Source organism: Oncorhynchus mykiss, chromosome 20 (assembly GCF_057628025.1).
Source record: "Oncorhynchus mykiss isolate SJ-2025 chromosome 20, ASM5762802v1, whole genome shotgun sequence".
NCBI classification, from domain to species: Eukaryota; Metazoa; Chordata; class Actinopteri; order Salmoniformes; family Salmonidae; genus Oncorhynchus; species Oncorhynchus mykiss.
The window spans coordinates 40,599,784-40,618,398 of record NC_143041.1 but is presented as its reverse complement, the minus strand read 5'-3'; the positions used below and the strand labels follow the sequence as shown (position 1 = coordinate 40,618,398).

At 43.0% G+C, this 18,615-nt stretch overlaps 1 protein-coding gene across 1 annotated transcript in view; it reads right to left on the bottom strand.

Annotated features, from left to right (window-relative positions):
• The window catches only part of LOC110499432 (Na(+)/H(+) exchange regulatory cofactor NHE-RF1), a 33,796-nt gene extending 16,316 nt beyond the window's left edge, over nucleotides 1–17,480 (bottom strand). Inside the window, exon 1 of the mRNA XM_021576572.3 lies at nucleotides 16,145–17,480. Within this exon, the coding sequence (XP_021432247.2) occupies nucleotides 16,145–16,582 (438 nt within the window). The 5' untranslated portion in view covers nucleotides 16,583–17,480. The remainder of the gene's footprint in view (nucleotides 1–16,144) is intronic.
• Nucleotides 17,481–18,615: the final 1,135 nt, after the last annotated feature.

The following is an 18,615-nucleotide window of genomic DNA, read 5'->3' as shown; positions in this document are numbered from 1 at the left end:
TGGTGGCCACACCAGATACTGCAGATCTTGACCCCCCCTTTGTTCTGGGACACATTATTATTATTCCATTTCTGTTAGTCACATGTCTGTGAAACTTGTTCAATTTATGTCTCAGTTGAATCTTATGTTAATACAAATATTTACACATTTTGCTATCCTGGGGCTCTGTGGGGTCTGTGTGTTTGTGGACAGAGCCCCAGGACCAGCTTGCTTAGGGGACTCCTCTCCATGTTCGTCTTTCTGTAGGTGTTGACTTTGTTATGGAAGGTTTGGGAATCATTTCCTTTTAGGTGGTTGTAAAATTTAACGTCTCTTTTCTGGATTTTGATAATTAGTGGGTATCGGCCTAATTCTGCTCTGCATTCATTGTTTGATTTTTTACCTTGTACACAGGGGATATTTTTCAAAATTCTGCATGCAGTCTCAATTTGAGATGCAGTCTCAATCTGTCCCATTGTGTGTTCTCTTCCCTTGTCTCAGCTCGTTCACAGCTTTGTGGACGTTAACGTGGCGCTGATGTTTAGGCCAAGGCATGTATAGTTTTGTGTGCTCTAGAGCAACGGTGTCTAGATGGAATTTGTATCTCGCTCTCTCAACCGCAGAGCAAATACTGGGTAAGGTAGTAGACCTACTGCTAACAGGAAGTCTTGGAGGCTGTCAAAATGACAACCTCAATTCCCTTATTGTGGCACGGAGTCTTCATAATACTAATGGGCGTGTGCACACACACACACTGCCTTATCCTTACTAATAAAGATTAGCATATCTGCATAGCACCACCTAGCTTACATGTGGAAACTAAAAGCCTGTAAAAACTGGACTTTCTTTTTGACATAACATTCATTGGTCCTGCATCTCAGAGGTTAATGTTTTTACAGCTCCCTACAGAAAGATTGTGATATCCAAATTGGTAGTTACAGTCTTGTCCCATCGCCACAACTCCCGTACAGACTCGGTAGAGGAGATGGTTGAGAGCCATGCGTCCTCCAAAACACGACCCTGCCAAGCCGCACTGCATCTTGACACACTGCTTGCTTAACCCGGAAGCCAGCCGCACCAATGGCGACCCCCACAACTGGTGACCCCCACAATGAGTCACTAGAGCGCAATGGGACAAGGACATCCCGGCCGACCAAACCCTCCCCTAATCCGGACAACCCTGGGTCCATTAATGTGCGCCGCCTCATGGGTCACTTGGTCGCGGCCAGCTGAGACACAGCCCAGGAACGAACCCGGGTCTGTAAGTGACGCCTCCAGACCGCTGCACCACTCAGGAGACCCCCCCCCCCCCCCACAAAAACATTTTGCCATACAAAATATAAAAATGCTTCCAAACATCCTTCCTCTCAATTAAGTTTATGTGAGAATTACAAAAACAATCAGAGATGCCAAAAAATAATTTTCCACTCCTGCTTCCTTGGAATGGTCCTGGTGGCTAAGGCTTGTGGTCCTCTTTGGGGGATTCTACAGTTTTCAAAGTGTCTTTATCACAGTACCATTGTTGAAGAAGAGATGGACATCTAGTGGCATTAGATAGTAAACCAAAACATTTAGTCCTTCCTTGAAGAATAAGGGTGTTTTATTGGAGTGTGAAATAAAAAAAAAGATATTATTTCACCAGTTAAGAGTTTGTGTGAAACCCTTGAACTTAGAGCTGCACTTTTGTCTTGCACAGCCACCTAGAGATAATCATCAACTAACTGGAGAAACAGCTAGCGCTGCAAACTCAATCAGACACAGGACAGGCTGAAGAGAGATGGGCTGATAGCAGTAGACTAGTTACAGGGTCAAGTTAAGACACAGGTTTCATCCCAAATGGCATCCTATTCCCTATTTGGTGCACTACTTCTAACTAGGCCCCATAGGGCACTGTGTAGGTAACAGAGTGCCATTTGGAGGTCACCCATAGAAGATCCTAGCTTCACCAACAATATTGCAACACACTGGATGAACACAGTAACTAGACACAGCAGTCGGTCATCCAAAAACACCTTATCTGACAGCACCTGATAACATCTCATTATAGAGCAATGATTGGACCTGTGTTTGAACATGAATAGTGAGTCAGCATCAACGCATCTGACAGACAGATAGATGGGTGTGGTAGGTATGGAGGACTGGCTGTGTATGTGTGTGTCAATCCTTTTTAGATAGGAGACCGGTGTGGGGCATGGGATAATGGTTGATTGAATGTCAACAGAGCAGTGCTGTTGGTTATAGAAGGGCCTTTCACCTCTGCTCTGGTCAAAAGTTACAACATAACGCAGCAAACAAGAACACCCCATGGCTGAGCTACGTGACCACAACATTACCATGGCTTCACATCAGTCTCCCTCTCTGTCGCTCTCTGACACCAAGTCTGAAGTTTACCAGAGAAACAGGCTTTTGTGAAAGAACTCCATATAGACATGTTTTATTATATGATAGACACATAATAATAATAATAATATGAACTGCCATCAACTTCATCTTCCTTTAAGGTTTCTGTTTAGAACCATGAACAAGCTTCCCTTGTCTTCCTTTGTCATGACTCATTTCTGATCTGCTTACCCACACAGTCAGAGAGTTGTGTTCTCTGACACAATATAAATGACTTCCATCTCCTCTGTCTACCAACCAGCAGAACAAACACTAGCTGTCTCACGTCTTTTCTTTCCTGTTCCGGTTGTTCTAGTCTAGTACTGTCAGTGACAGTGCTGTCTGGCCTGGCGCCATGGCAACACACAGGACGTGGTTTCCTCAGATAGACTGATGATACAGCACCACCCTAAACCTCAGATACCGGTAGCTACTCTATTTCAAATCTAATTTATTTGTCAAATACACATGGTTAGCAGATGTTAATGCGAGTGTAGCGAAATGCTTGTGCTTCTAGTTCCGACAATGCAGTAATAAACAACGAGTAATCTAACCTAACAATTCCAAAACTACTACCTTATACACACACACACACACACACACACACGTGTAAAGGGATAAAGATATACGAATGAGCGATGGTACAGAACGGCATGGGCAAGATGCAGTAGATGGTATCGAGTACAGTATATACACATATGAGATTAGTAATGTAGGGTATGTAAACAAAGTGGCATAGTTTAAAGTGGCTAGTGATACATGTATTACATAAAGATACAGTAGATGATATAGAGTACAGTATATACATATGAGATGAGCAATGTAGGGTCTTTGTATTTGTCTTTATACAAGATTCTGAGTTGGCTCCAACCTGTAGAGAATATAATGAAGATGGACTGTCCAGACTACCGTTTGAGTGGTCAGATACAAAGGTAAGGCATCCCCTATGGACCAAAGCATCTCTAGCAAGCATCATGGTAAGGCTTACACCATGGCCTAACCTACTGTGCTCTCTACTGGGCCTGGAATCTCTGCACAGCTATGCCAGCAAACCACAGGCCTCTTGACACACACACACACACAGTGTAGAAGCTCAACTTAGCTGTGTTAGTTCTGCATGATTACAGAGGAGGAGCATACAGAGCCTGAAGCTCAGAGACAAAGCATCGCTCATAACAGAGAATCAATTCACTCACACAAGGCCCCACTCACAATTACATGTAGAAGCTGAATGCAGTTCTCAACCCTGTCATGTTATCAGAAGTCCTTTTTCCAGGTTTGTTCACCAGGGTTTTTTTCTGGCTGTTTAAGACCTCACAGCCTCATCACCATTAAACGAATGTGTTAAAACAGCTGTATTCACTGTCTTTATCTCTAGTAGAGGGAGAACCAGTCAGACAGCCTGGGTTAATGGAAGGGTCTTAAATGTAGGGCCTCAAAGTATAATAAGAACACACACCATTACACAAATCAATGATTAATACAATCACATGATTTGAGGTTGTTATATGAGTAACCCAAAATCCTGGGAGGAAAGCGTCGAGCTAGGGCTGGGCGATAAATCAATAATTAAATAGAGGTAATTACTTCACTCAATAACGATATGAAAACGTATAGATTCATTTTCGATAATGTCGATATAGAATAATTAGGTACGGCAGTCTATTTCACCTCTGTGACGCAGCAGGAACATGCAGAGAAGTGACACTACGCACGTGGAGAGGTACACGCCCACTAAAAACCACTTAGCACCTCGAGTGATGGAGGAGCCATTATTCACCACTAAATGAGTGATGTAGGCAAAAACAGTGGCAGTGATAGCCATGGAGAAGGAGCAGCTTCCAGCGAGGAAATTATTCATGAAAATGGTTCAACTGTTTCAGTAATCTGGAAGCGGTTTGGCTTTTTGAAGTCTGACAAAGAGCAGAACAATGCTCGGTGTAAAAATTTGGCTACGACAGGTGGCTACAAAGTCTGGTAATAAGACAAACCCTTTACAAAATCTGAAGCAAAAATCACTCTTTGGAACATGCAGGAAGTTTGACTTTGAGCCACGGTGTTGATCAACGCCCCTCAACTACCAGACAATCTAGGGATGTTGCCCGAAGCAGTCAACACTGACAGAGTTTATGCCCTACAAGCAAACATCAAAAAGACATCACAAATGCTATTATGCATTGCATTGCTAAGGACATGCTACCAAATAGTACAGTCGAAAAGGAAGGTTTCAAGAGGCTTATCAATTTCATTGACCCCAGGTACGTGCTCCCTGGCCGCATGGAACAATTTTCTTTAAAGTATACTTTTGTGTAGCTCACATAATAAATTTTTTATTTAACTAGGCAAGTCAGTTAAGAACTTCTTATTTACAATGACGGCCTACCGGGGAACAGTGGGTTTAACTGCCTTGTCAGCTCGGGGATTCGATCTAGCAACCTTTCGGTTACGGGCCCAACACTCTAACCACTAGGCTACGTGCCTAGTGGTTTGTTCAGGCATTAGGCAATCTTGAGTCTGAAGCAGATATGCACCTTTTAAACACTATTTGATTAATATCATGATAACTATCGTTATCGAATGAAAAAAATATATAGATATCGTGATAATTGATTTGCCATATCACCCAGACCTACTTTGAGCCATAAGGTTCAACAAACTATGTTGGCAGTCAGCCCAGTGTGTGTGTGTGTGTGTGTGTGTGTGTGTGCCACTGAGTAAACAACCCAGAGCAGCAAAGAGCTCCGTGAGATGTCAAGATCATCCAAGGGCTTGTGAGTACTAGTTGTTATGGTGACCCAAATCAGGATCTCTGTGGTAACAGATTAGACAGTGTGGCAAATCTGTGTTGCCTTGGCAATAGAAGAGGAGGTGGGGAAAGCGGGGGTCTGAATCAAGTTCAACTTCACTGCAACACATTGAAATCCATCGCTACCACTGTAAGACTCCTTGTGCTATTATGGAAATGCCTGTGACAGAGACTCTCCCGAACCCCTGTATACTTTTCAGCCAGCAGTTCTGAATGTAGCGCTCACGGGACAAAATTGGTCCCTGAAAATTGCATACTACGTCACATACTATAATATGTGCACCACGTCATTGCCCCCTCCCCCTGCTCTCGCTCTTCCTGCCTCTTGCTAGCTGTCACTCAAATGGCGAGGGCCTGAAGCTCATTGGTTGAACTCAAATTGCTAGAGGACTGGCCCACGTGGGTGAAAAATGTAAGGAAAAAAAGGCACAGCACAGCTTCCAGAAAAACAGTTGCTTTCAAACTAAGGATTTCATGGCTAATTAAGGAAAGACAGTAATTCTGCTCATAGATTATGCATGTTCATAAACTGGGTGGTTCGAGCCCTGGATGCTGATTGGCTAACTCTATGGCCCTTACATATACCAATGACGTGTTATATGAGACCATATACCACGGGTATGACAAAACATTTTTACTGCTCTAATTACGTTGGTAACCAGTTTATAATAGCAATAAGGCACCTCAGGGTTTGTGAAATATGGCCAATATACCACTGCTAAGGGCTGTATCCAGGCACTCCGCGTTGTGCATAAGAACAGCCCTTAGCCGTGGTATATTGGCCGTATACCACAAACCCCCAAGGTGCATTATTACTTAAATGAACACATTGATACATCCAGCCCAAAAGGGTTTTAAATACTTAGTCGCCAAAGCAGTCTTTAATACAATGTTGTAACAATGCTATAAGTGCAGTTATAATAAGGTGTAGTTACATAGGGATAAGGGCAACTCAATGGCACTACACCCAGATCATTGGAGATGAACAACACCCACGATTAAGTGATAAGAGCCGTTTTGAAATCTCACATTGAACAAGGCTATACCCATAGAGTACTACTTTTGACCAGAGCTTAATATGCCCTGGCCAAAAGTAGTGCACTAAATGAGTACTGTAATAGGGTACAATTTGGGACGCTATCTAAGACTAACACCAAGGTTATGTAGTTATATTATAGACAGCTAGACTGATGTGGGGGTTATATTATAGACAGCTAGACTGATGTGGGGGTTATATTATAGACAGCTAGACTGATGTGGAGGTTATATTATAGACAGCTAGACTGATGTGGAGGTTATATTATAGACATCAGACTGAGGTTATATTATAGACAGCTAGACTGATGTGGGGGTTATATTATAGACAGCTAGACTGATGTGGGGGTTATATTATAGACAGCTAGACTGATGTGGAGGTTATATTATAGACATCAGACTGAGGTTATATTATAGACAGCTAGACTGATGTGGGGGTTATATTATAGACAGCTAGACTGATGTGGGGGTTATATTATAGACAGCTAGACTGATGTGGAGGTTATATTATAGACATCAGACTGAGGTTATATTATAGACAGCTAGACTGATGTGGGGGTTATATTATAGACAGCTAGACTGATGTGGAGGTTATATTATAGACAGCTAGACTGATGTGGAGGTTATATTATAGACATCAGACTGAGGTTATATTATAGACAGCTAGACTGGTGTGGGGGTTATATTATAGACAGCTAGACTGATGTGGGGGTTATATTATAGACAGCTAGACTGATGTGGGGGTTATATTATAGACAGCTAGACTGATGTGGGGGTTATATTATAGACAGCTAGACTGATGTGGAGGTTATATTATAGACAGCTAGACTGATGTGGAGGTTATATTATAGACATCAGACTGAGGTTATATTATAGACAGCTAGACTGATGTGGGGGTTATATTATAGACATCAGACTGAGGTTATATTATAGACAGCTAGACTGATGTGGGGGTTATATTATAGACATCAGACTGAGGTTATATTATAGACAAGGTCCTCCAGTACAGACTGATGTCTAACTAAGGTCCTCCAGTACAGACTGATGTCTAACTAAGGTCCTCCAGTACAGACTGATGTCTAACTAAGGTCCTCCAGTACAGACTGATGTCTAACTAAGGTCCTCCAGTACAGACTGATGTCTAACTAAGGTCCTCCAGTACAGACTGATGTCTAACTAAGGTCCTCCAGTACAGACTGATGTCTAACTAAGGTCCTCCAGTACAGACTGATGTCTAACTAAGGTCCTCCAGTACAGACTGATGTCTAACTAAGGTCCTCCAGTACAGACTGATGTCTAACTAAGGTCCTCCAGTACAGACTGATGTCTAACTAAGGTTCTCCAGTACAGACTGATGTCTAACTAAGGTCCTCCAGTACAGACTGATGTCTAACTAAGGTCCTCCAGTACAGACTGATGTCTAACTAAGGTCCTCCAGTACAGACTGATGTCTAACTAAGGTCCTCCAGTACAGACTGATGTCTAACTAAGGTTCTCCAGTACAGACTGATGTCTAACTAAGGTTCTCCAGTACAGACTGATGTCTAACTAAGGTCCTCCAGTACAGACTGATGTCTAACTAAGGTCCTCCAGTACAGACTGATGTCTAACTAAGGTTCTCCAGTACAGACTGATGTCTAACTAAGGTTCTCCAGTACAGACTGATGTCTAACTAAGGTTCTCCAGTACAGACTGATGTCTAACTAAGGTTCTCCAGTACAGACTGATGTCTAACTAAGGTCCTCCAGTACAGACTGATGTCTAACTAAGGTCCTCCAGTACAGACTGATGTCTAACTAAGGTCCTCCAGTACAGACTGATGTCTAACTAAGGTTCTCCAGTACAGACTGATGTCTAACTAAGGTCCTCCAGTACAGACTGATGTCTAACTAAGGTTCTCCAGTACAGACTGATGTCTAACTAAGGTCCTCCAGTACAGACTGATGTCTAACTAAGGTTCTCCAGTACAGACTGATGTCTAACTAAGGTCCTCCAGTACAGACTGGGGCTGTGTCTCAAATGGCAGCAGATTTCCTAAATAGCCGAGTGCACTACTTTTATTGGCTCTGGTCAAAAGTAGTGCACTACGTAGGGAATAGGGTGGCATTTGGGACGTACACTGGGAGGAGGCAGTGTGAAGGAAGGACACCAAGATGTTTCAGGGAAAACATAACTAGTAAATACCTGTAAAACAGTAGCCAGAGATTGCCTACTGCTACTGGGTAATGGTTAAAAGGTCAGGGTGAAGTTGAAGACATGGAATTCGCTTCGTGATTTTAGGACATAAGGCCATGTTATTGGCCAAAGAAAGAGGGAAGAGAGAAAGAAAGGCTGTTTCACTGTCATTACTAACAGTCATTCCATCTTAACAGCTCTCTGAGTGTAACGTTCTGCCCTCCAGGGTCATTCCATCTTAACAGCTCTCTGAGTGTAACATTCTGCCCTCCAGGGTCATTCCATCTTAACAGCTCTCTGAGTGTAACGTTCTGCCCTCCAGGGTCATTCCATCTTAACAGCTCTCTGAGTGTAACGTTCTGCCCTCCAGGGTCATTCCATCTTAACAGCTCTCTGAGTGTAACATTCTGCCCTCCAGGGTCATTCCATCTTAACAGCTCTCTGAGTGTAACGTTCTGCCCTCCAGGGTCATTCCATCTTAACAGCTCTCTGAGTGTAACATTCTGCCCTCCAGGGTCATTCCATCTTAACAGCTCTCTGAGTGTAACGTTCTGCCCTCCAGGGTCATTCCATCTTAACAGCTCTCTGAGTGTAACATTCTGCCCTCCAGGGTCATTCCATCTTAACAGCTCTCTGAGTGTAACATTCTGCCCTCCAGGGTCATTCCATCTTAACAGCTCTCTGAGTGTAACATTCTGCCCTCCAGGGTCATTCCATCTTAACAGCTCTCTGAGTGTAACGTTCTGCCCTCCAGGGTCATTCCATCTTAACAGCTCTCTGAGTGTAACATTCTGCCCTCCAGGGTCATTCCATCTTAACAGCTCTCTGAGTGTAACATTCTGCCCTCCAGGGTCATTCCATCTTAACAGCTCTCTGAGTGTAACGTTCTGCCCTCCAGGGTCATTCCATCTTAACAGCTATCCGAGTGTAACGTTCTGCCCTCCAGGGTCATTCCATCTTAACAGCTCTCTGAGTGTAACATTCTGCCCTCCAGGGTCATTCCATCTTAACAGCTCTCTGAGTGTAACATTCTGCCCTCCAGGGTCATTCCATCTTAACAGCTCTCTGAGTGTAACATTCTGCCCTCCAGGGTCATTCCATCTTAACAGCTCTCTGAGTGTAACATTCTGCCCTCCAGGGTCATTCCATCTTAACAGCTCTCTGAGTGTAACGTTCTGCCCTCCAGGGTCATTCCATCTTAACAGCTATCCGAGTAGGGTGTCCAATCAAAAACATATAATAATAATCCTCTAAATGAATAATCCTGTGAAGATAATCCTTTAAGGAAAAAGAAATGACAAACCTCACGTCTCCATCATAATCTGTTCAAAAGGGAGTTTTTACCCTTGTAGGATGGCCAGAATTAGGGTGACTAAATCAATGGTGGCCAGATGGGGAATTTGTTTTAAATGAAAATTGCATCACATCAACTAGGCTGGATTCTATGTAAGAATGAAGGCTACCTGACAGGCTCACTTTCCTGTTAAACTAGTCATCTTTCTCCTCAAATCCAGAGGACATAAAACATTAGAGGTAAGATGGATATCGATTGAAACGTAGTGTTTTCATATTTTTACACTTAATTCAGCTTGTGTCATGTTAATTTAGCCTTTTACGACCAACAGAAACAACGTTAAAGATGAGTACCATGTCATCAGAGCTCTGTGCTTATTATCAGATGTATTAGGTTACGAAATCAGACTTTTTAGATATAAAGTTAACATATGATTATGAGAAAGACTCCACAACATAACAATCATATTTGTCTTGGTAAAATGTATTTTATAACATCAATGTAATCACCAAAGCGTGTTTTCACCCATTCTGGTCAGAGTGGTTAGACACCCTACTCTGAGTAACAGTCCGCCTTCCAGGGCCTTACTCCATCTTACTAGAACTAATGAGTGCCGGTCTTTGAGGGTTTTTCCTTTCAAAAGGCTAAACTCTGGTTAATCCCTCAAGGCTCACACACACACACACACAACTGGTTGAGTACGAGATCATTATGAGTGTTTGTGGTGAGAAAGGGGTAAGGTATTTCAGGCTCAGCCTCCTTAGAGAGGCGTGAGAGTCGTCTTCGCTTTCCTGTCTGGCCCAGTCTCTCTCTTTCTCCTTTTCTCCCCAGACAAACACACCACAGACAATGCCTCATTCTGCGCCACTGGGGTCTCCAGGGAAACCGAGATGGACACAGTCCTCCAAGGTGTTACTGGTCATAATTTCCATGTGGTCAACTTGACACCATTAATAAACACACTCAGTCTCTGTGCGTGTCCAAACACAACTCCAACAACATCATTAAGTTTGCTGACAACAATGGTAGGGCCTGATCACCGACAACGATGAGACAGCCTATAAGGAGGAGGTCAGAGACAACAACCTCTCCCTCAACGTGAGCAAGACAAAGAAGATGATCGTGGACAACAGGAAAAGGAGGGCCGAACAGGCCCCCGTTCACATCGACAGGGCTGTAGTGAAGCAGGTTGAGAGCTTCCATTTCCTTCATGTCCACAACACCAACAAACTATCATGGTCCAAACACACTAAGACAGTCCTGAAGAGGGGAAGACAACACTTATTCCCCATCAAGAGACTTAAAAGATTTGGCATGGGTCCCCAGATCCTTAAAAAGTTCATGCATCAGAGAGCATTCTGACCGGTTGCATCAATAACTGGTATGGTAACTGCTCAGCATCCGGCCCAGTACATCACTGGGACCAAGCTTCCTGCCATCTAGGACCTCCATACCAGGCCGTGTCCGAGGAAGGTCCAAAAAAATTGTCAAAGACTCAAGCTACCCTAGTCATATACTGTTCTCCCTGCTACAGCACAGCAAGCGGTACGGGAGCGCCAAGTCTAGGTCCAAAAGGCTCATTAACAGCTTCTACCCCCAAGCTGAACAATTAATAAAATGCCTACCCAGACTATATGCAGCTCTTTGAGGGCTTGCCAAGTGTTGAGAGTCCAGGAGGAGCTGTATGTGCCTGGCTCTCAGTCCATATTAGACTATGGTTGTGTTCAGCAGGGCACATCCAACTGTAGCAAAAAGTTCAGAAACCTCATTTCAAAAACACTTTCTTCCTACTGGACACAAACCAGTACCAGCCAAGTCCTGCCTCTCAGTCCATGGCTGATTCCCAAATGACACCATATTCCCTATATACCTGGGTAATAAGCAGCGCACCATGTAGACAATAGGGTGCCATTTGGGACGCAGCCCATATTAGACCAGTATCAGCCAGGTCCTGCCAAGTGTCCCATCAGGGAGGAATGCAGGAGGCTAGCTGGCAGCACCGTTAGAGAGACAAGGTCTTTCTGTGGCCCCCGTCACAAGCAGGCAGCACCGTAAGAGAGACGAGGCCTTCGTGGCCCCCGTCACAAGCAGGCAGCACCATGAGAGACGAGGCCTTTCTGTGGCCCCCGTCACAAGCAGGCAGCACCGTGAGAGAGACGAGGCCTTTCTGTGGCCCCCGTCACAAGCAGGCAGCACCGTGAGAGACGAGGCCTTTCTGTGGCCCCCGTCACAAGCAGGCAGCACCATGAGAGAGAAGGCCTTTCTGTGGCCCCCGTCACAAGCAGGCAGCACCGTGAGAGAGAAGGCCTTTCTGTGGCCCCCGTCACAAGCAGGCAGCACCATGAGAGAAGGCCTTTCTGTGGCCCCCGTCACAAGCAGGCAGCACCGTGAGAGAGACGAGGCCTTTCTGTGGCCCCCGTCACTTGAACCCAGAAGATTAGTGAAGGGTATCAGTGCATTAGTGGTGGGAGACATGAGCTACATCCCAAATGGCACCGTATTCACTCCATAGCCACTACTCCCACATACCACCGTTTCGCTTTCCACTCAGTCTCTTAAGGTAGGAACAGAATTCTGACCAGAGACAGAATATGACCGGAGACGATAAACAGAAACAGACCAATCATGGTGACCAGACGAGGAAACACTCCTTCCCTAAAGAAGCCGAATTAGTGAATGAGTAATAATATGATTTTGTATCGTCACATACACCGGATAGGTGCAGGGAGAGAGCGAGAAAGGACGGAGAGAGTTTGTCCTGTTCAGATCATGTGATAAGGAAACACTCAAGGCCCTCGTTGAGACCTACTATTTAGGAGACCTTTCGTGTTCGTCTCAAATTGCCACACTTTTCCCTACATGACTAGTGTGTCAACTAGTGTGTCAAACACTAGCTACACATCAAGGCGAGGCCGAGAGAGAGAGAGAGATCGGATTTTTTAAAATTTTCCATTTGTGTTACACAATGGCTGTAAATCAGAGGGCAGACCTTGCACTGTCTAACAAAGTTACATGAAGCCATTGCACATGTTTTGCCTAACTAACCGACCCCTACACACCCACGGATGGGAAAGTATTTCATAACCAGCAGTATGAGGCTGTGTGTTAGAGGGGTCTGTATGTTAGAGCTCAGCCATCACTTTCTCAGATAAATGTTTTATTTTCTGATTAAATGAGGAATTCCTGATATTCCGACCTTGAGAAAACCAGGAGCTCTCTGGCTTACAAATGGATCGGTAGACATTTTGTGCTGGTTCCATATTCAGAAAGCATCTCAGAGTACTAGTACTGATCTGGGATCATTTAAAAACGCTTTTTATATTATATTGAATAAAGATGAAATGGAGGACCTGATCCTAGATGAGCATTCCTACTCTGAGACACTTTATGAATACGGCCCTTATTTCCTATGTTGTGTTGATCACATACCTTATTGAGACAATAAGCAGACAGGCGTCTCTAGCTCGATGGCCTGTTATAGAACATGATCTTTATGTGGTCTATTCAGTTCTCTCTGTAGCCCTGTACTGTACACTCACTGCCCCTGTCAGTCCCTGTATGGGTTGAACAATGTAGATTTGGTAGTGCCTAAATTGGAACTCAGTGGCTGTACAGTAACACACGTGTGTGAATATGTGTGTGTGTGTGTATATATATATATATAAATAATACGACGTCAGAACTCACATGGGACTCAACTGACAGCTGTTCTAAACGTGTGTACCACGCACAGCAAAAAGATGACCACTTCCCTCCCGCTAATTGAGCTACTTTTACAAATTGGTTTCGTTGTTTACAATAAATTACGCTGGATGTCATTCATTTCAATGGGGATGTCCACAACCGAGCGGAATCGCACTGCCCCCTTGCGGTTGAAGGCTCAGTTGGGAGTCAGACACTGGACACTTGGAATTTTTCCACACTTTGCGTAGTCTTCAGTACAGACAAAGTCTGTTGAAGAACAGGTGACCAAAACTAAAAATGTTCACCTTCTCTGGTTTCGGTGATGGATTTATGGGATAGCTAGCAACTTGTAAACAATTACCTATCCCTATAAGTGAATACTATTTTAATAGTAATGTTAAATAATACACATGGGCAGTTAAGCCAGTTATATTATATGACTTGCCTCCCGTTTAAATCTATTGTGATGGTAATGACATTTTGATTATTATTGTGGTGGAGGTTGCTAGTTACAGTGGTATCTTCAACCTAGCCTTTAGCTAGCTACTGTAGCTGTTCTGCAAGCTAGCTTGCAGAACTAACTAGCTATAAAGTTTGCGTAACAAGTAGAGTTAAAAGTAACTAAACAAAACATGTTTTATTAGCTATTACCGGAAACAATAGGTCTCCGGTCCTCAATGAAAAAGTCATATTTTGCGATCTGCCAAAATAAATGCGATCTCTGGTTCACCTCCATCTTGCGTTAAAAACGCTAGACTTGTCCGCTCAGTAGCGGTGCAAGACTCCGTGAAGATGACCATACAGCGTAATGAAATATATCACGGTGTGTATGGGGCATGAGAGAGGGGAATCTGGGTTCTGAAAGACGAGATGTTGAGGATTATAATAAATACCGCCTTGATGTCAAACAACAACCACAAACCTGTGAGTCTAAATGTGCACTTCACATTTCCATATTGAAAGCCTAACACTATGATTGGATTTTATAACTTAGCAAGTCATGTTGGCAATATAATAAGCTTTCACAATGATGCCCACCTGACCCAAGTGGTTATTTATAATGGAATATTTCTGGATTGTCTAAACAACAACAGTAATTGTGTAAAGGGGGGGATGCAGGGCTGTGTTCCAAACAAACTACAAATGCGTTTGCTTCAGTTCCTCAATGGCAAAGCTAGGAGGGATCAAAAAAGCACCTTATAGTTGAAGGCTCTTTCCTTGAGCCATAAAAGTAGATTTAAATTCCGTATGAACTGTGCCCAGTCTGGAGAGGTGTGTCCAGTGGGGGTTCTAGACCACTTCAACTGGGGGGGCAGTTGTACTGTTAGAGGGGCAAGTTACATTAGACGTTATTGTTGACATCGTTTTCTTCACTGCATTGCATTACAGGCATTAGCAGGCAAAAGACCATGTTCATAATCATCATCATCATCGTTGCCACTGTCTAATAACAGATGTAAAAAAAGATAACTCATTTTTGCTATGTAAAAATGATTTCATACGCCACATTTAGGGGGTCCACAAGGGGGTCCAGAATTGTAGTCACGGGGGCACTGCCCCCCCCCCCCCCAAACCGCCACTGTGTGTATCCACTTGGAGACACCAGTTAGACATCATGCTCAAACTCTTGTAATAATTGTTTCTTATTTTGCACCTAAATCAAACTTTACAATAATATTCGTATTATGTAATTGAATGTATCCAGAGTATTTTCAATTTTTCGTCATGGACAAATGCTGTGTAAAGTACAGTCAATGTAAAATGCACATAAAATCAACAGTGTCATGTTTGAATTCAGTCATGTCAGGTGAACATTTGGTGTGAATTTCCCCATCTCCAAAGTCTTCTCTTTCAATTGCTACCATGGTCATGCATATGCTTTTTATATTTATTATTTTAAACATTCCAATTTGTCCCTATCCATAGGCCAATTTCCACATGCATAAAGGGTTAACAGAATATCTGCCCTGTAGGCATGTGTCTGTTTAATGCTTCTATACACAATACAGACGTACAATAAAATAAAATAAAAGAGACAAAAGCAAGTCTCAGCAAATGTCTAGAACATGACATATGGAGTTTAGGGTAGGATGTAGCCTAAGGTTAGGACACACCTACTCATTCAAGGGTTTTTCTTCATTTTTACTATTTTCTACATTGAAATGTAATAGTGAAAACTTCACAACTATGAACGAACACATATGGAATCATGTAGTAAACAAAAGTGTGACACAAATCAAAATATATTTGAGATTCTTCAAAGTAGCCACCCTTTGCCTTGACAGCTTTGCACACTCTTGGCATTCTCTCAACCAGCTTCATGAGGTAGTAACCTGGAATGCATTTCAATTAACAGGTGTGCCTTGTTAAATTCCACAAATAAAATTATTTCCTTCTTAATGCATTTGAGCCAATCAGTTGTATTGTGACAAGGTACTATACAGAAGATAGCCCTATTTGGTAAAAGACAGAGTCCATATTATGGCAAGAACAGCTCAAATAAGCAAAGATAAACAACAGTCAATCATTACTTTAAGACATGAAGGTCAGTCAATCCGAAAAATTTCAAGAACTTTGACAATGTAGAAAATAAATAAAAACCCTTGAATGAGTAGGTGTGTCCAAACTTTTGACTGGTAATATATATTGTTGTTCAAATGTGTTGACAGACAGTGGTTGACCCTGGTCAGCTCTCCAATACATCCCATGACTAGGCGTATGAAAATTGCCTACATAAAATTTAATATTCTGCGAAATTAATCTAGATAGGAAACTTCGGAAATCCCTTTTACCTTGGCGCTCACACTTAGCCTCTGTAGGGAGAAGTTTCCGTTCTCTGCCGATGTAGCAGTCGCCTCGCTCTCCGCTGCATCCCCATGGCCCGACTTGCTGCCCGGTAACGGGATGCCCTCCGTGACATACTCTTTACGGCACTCCAAGTTATGCTTCTTCAGTACCTCCGCGGTCTCAGCGTCTACCACGATCAGCTCGAGGCTGCCCACGGTGGCTCGTATCCGGGCAACGACCTGCTGGTGGCTCTCACCCTCCACGCTGTCCCCGTTAACGAACGTCAGTCGGTCCCCAGCGAAGAGACCGGCGGTGGCGGCAGGAGAGTCTGGTTCTACCAGTCGGATAAACTGTCCGGTCTTCCCTTTCTCACCGTGCAGATGGAAGCCGTAGCCATTCGAACCCTTTCCTAAAATACAACATCTAGGCCGGAGGTTTGACATAATGTTGCCGCTGATCAAATATTCTCACAGATAACGTCCAAAGACGTCACAACAAAGAAGGTAAACGTGGACAACAAACAATCTCAGAAATTAAATTGACGGACTAACTACTTCGAACGACCGGTCGCTCTCACAGTTTACTTTCTATCAAAACAGAACGTATTATTTCACTTGCGTCTCGGTAAGGTCCTCCTCGAAACTATGTTGCGATCAAGTAACTATTTGTGGAGTGCACGTAGTCAGACACACCCACAAAAGTACTCTTCCTTGTGTGCTCAAATCAACTGGGCTTTGTTTTTTAAGTTGATCTGAAGTTGATGGTGAAGGGTTCTAGTCTGACAGGTGACAAGACCAATCAGTAATCTCCTTTAGGAAAACGCTGTCGTTGAGTTTATCCGACAGCCAATGGACTGCCTTTAAATTTCCCTCTGAACAAAAGTCGTTGCCTACGCCAGAGCCATACATGTATTTTATTTCTAAATACGTGGCTCTGGCCTAGGCTATTACTTGTCACATATCTAGATTCTAGAGACACTGTCCTATTCTTTTTCCATAACGTTATTGAATGAATTAGGAAGGAATGTCGATGTAAAACGCAAAATTCAGTTTTCCGTCAAAATAATAATTCTTGCGAGCCAATGTAACTTAAAAAGGAATTTGCCTATGTCGCCTTTATTAAACTCGGTTTCCCTAAACCATTTAAAGCCTAAATTCCATCGCTATCGGGAAAAGGTCCTGATCATTTTCCACCAATGCTATCTATGATTGTAAATATATCCCGTTTGCGCATGTGCACAACTATAGATAAATCCGACAGAAGTTTGGGTGATGAAAGTTGGACAGAGGATCTCGAAATCTCTTTGCAAGAAACATTTGGAAAAACGTAAAAAAAACTTTAAAAAAACTGGCTTAATGTTATGTTCTTGCAATTGTGCCGTATTATGAGCCAGGTGTTAAGACTACAAATCGTTGAATGGATCATGCAAATAGCTAGGCCTATTTGCGTGATTGACTTTTCAATAGACCTGGGCTGCTGACTAAAATCTGGGTTTATGATTGTAATTAAACGTTGCCATGGTTTGCTTTTGCTTAGAACAAGTAGCCTAGTCCTTGATAGGTCCTACATCTCATTTCAGATAGCCTAAGTAAAGATGTAGGTAAAATGTAAGCTGAACGCTTTAGCATCTTGCTTAGTTCAAATTGACAGACTAATTTATTCATCATGAATAGTGTTGTGAACAGCGATGCGATTTAGAGCCAAGAGTGCTCGTGTTGCCCATTAATTACTCTGTAGGCCTAGGCTAGTGCTGGAATTGACTACTGAGGACGGGGTCGTAATTTCCATCAAATGTTATTAATATGCCATTGATATGGACTGAATACGTTTGTCAACAACAGCCAGTGTTTTGTTTTTGTTTACATGTAGCCTAATATGACTGACTGTTACCATCAATCTAATGTACTCTGATCGGCAATTGCGATAGAGCTGTGACCATGACCACAATTGCTTCCAATTTAATTTAAACATGGTAATTAATTGCATGATAACACAAGGCTGCAATAGCCTAAATTGAAGTTATAGGCTATTTAAATATCTATTTGCGGCAGCTCACGGTAGGGTACAAGTGGCACAATTTGATTTGCAATGACTCCAGTGTAGAGCTCTGCTACCCGACACTTGAAAACTTACCCCTTATGATTTATTTTTTGACTGTCTGTTTTGCAATTGATGAATGTGTTATGTAATGTGTTTATTTGGGCTATAGCAGTAAAATCAATATTTTATCAAATAATTAACACACACACACACATATATATATATATACACACACAACCATGTACATGGCTTGAAGACCAGCATCCCGGAGTCGCCTCTTCACCATTGACGTTGAGACTGGTGTTTTGCGGGTACTATTTAATGAAGCTGCCAGTTGAGGACTTGTGAGGTGTCTGTTTCTCAAACTAGACACTCTAATGTACTTGTCCTCTTGCTCAGTTGTGCAACGGGGCCTACTACTCCTCTTTCTATTCTG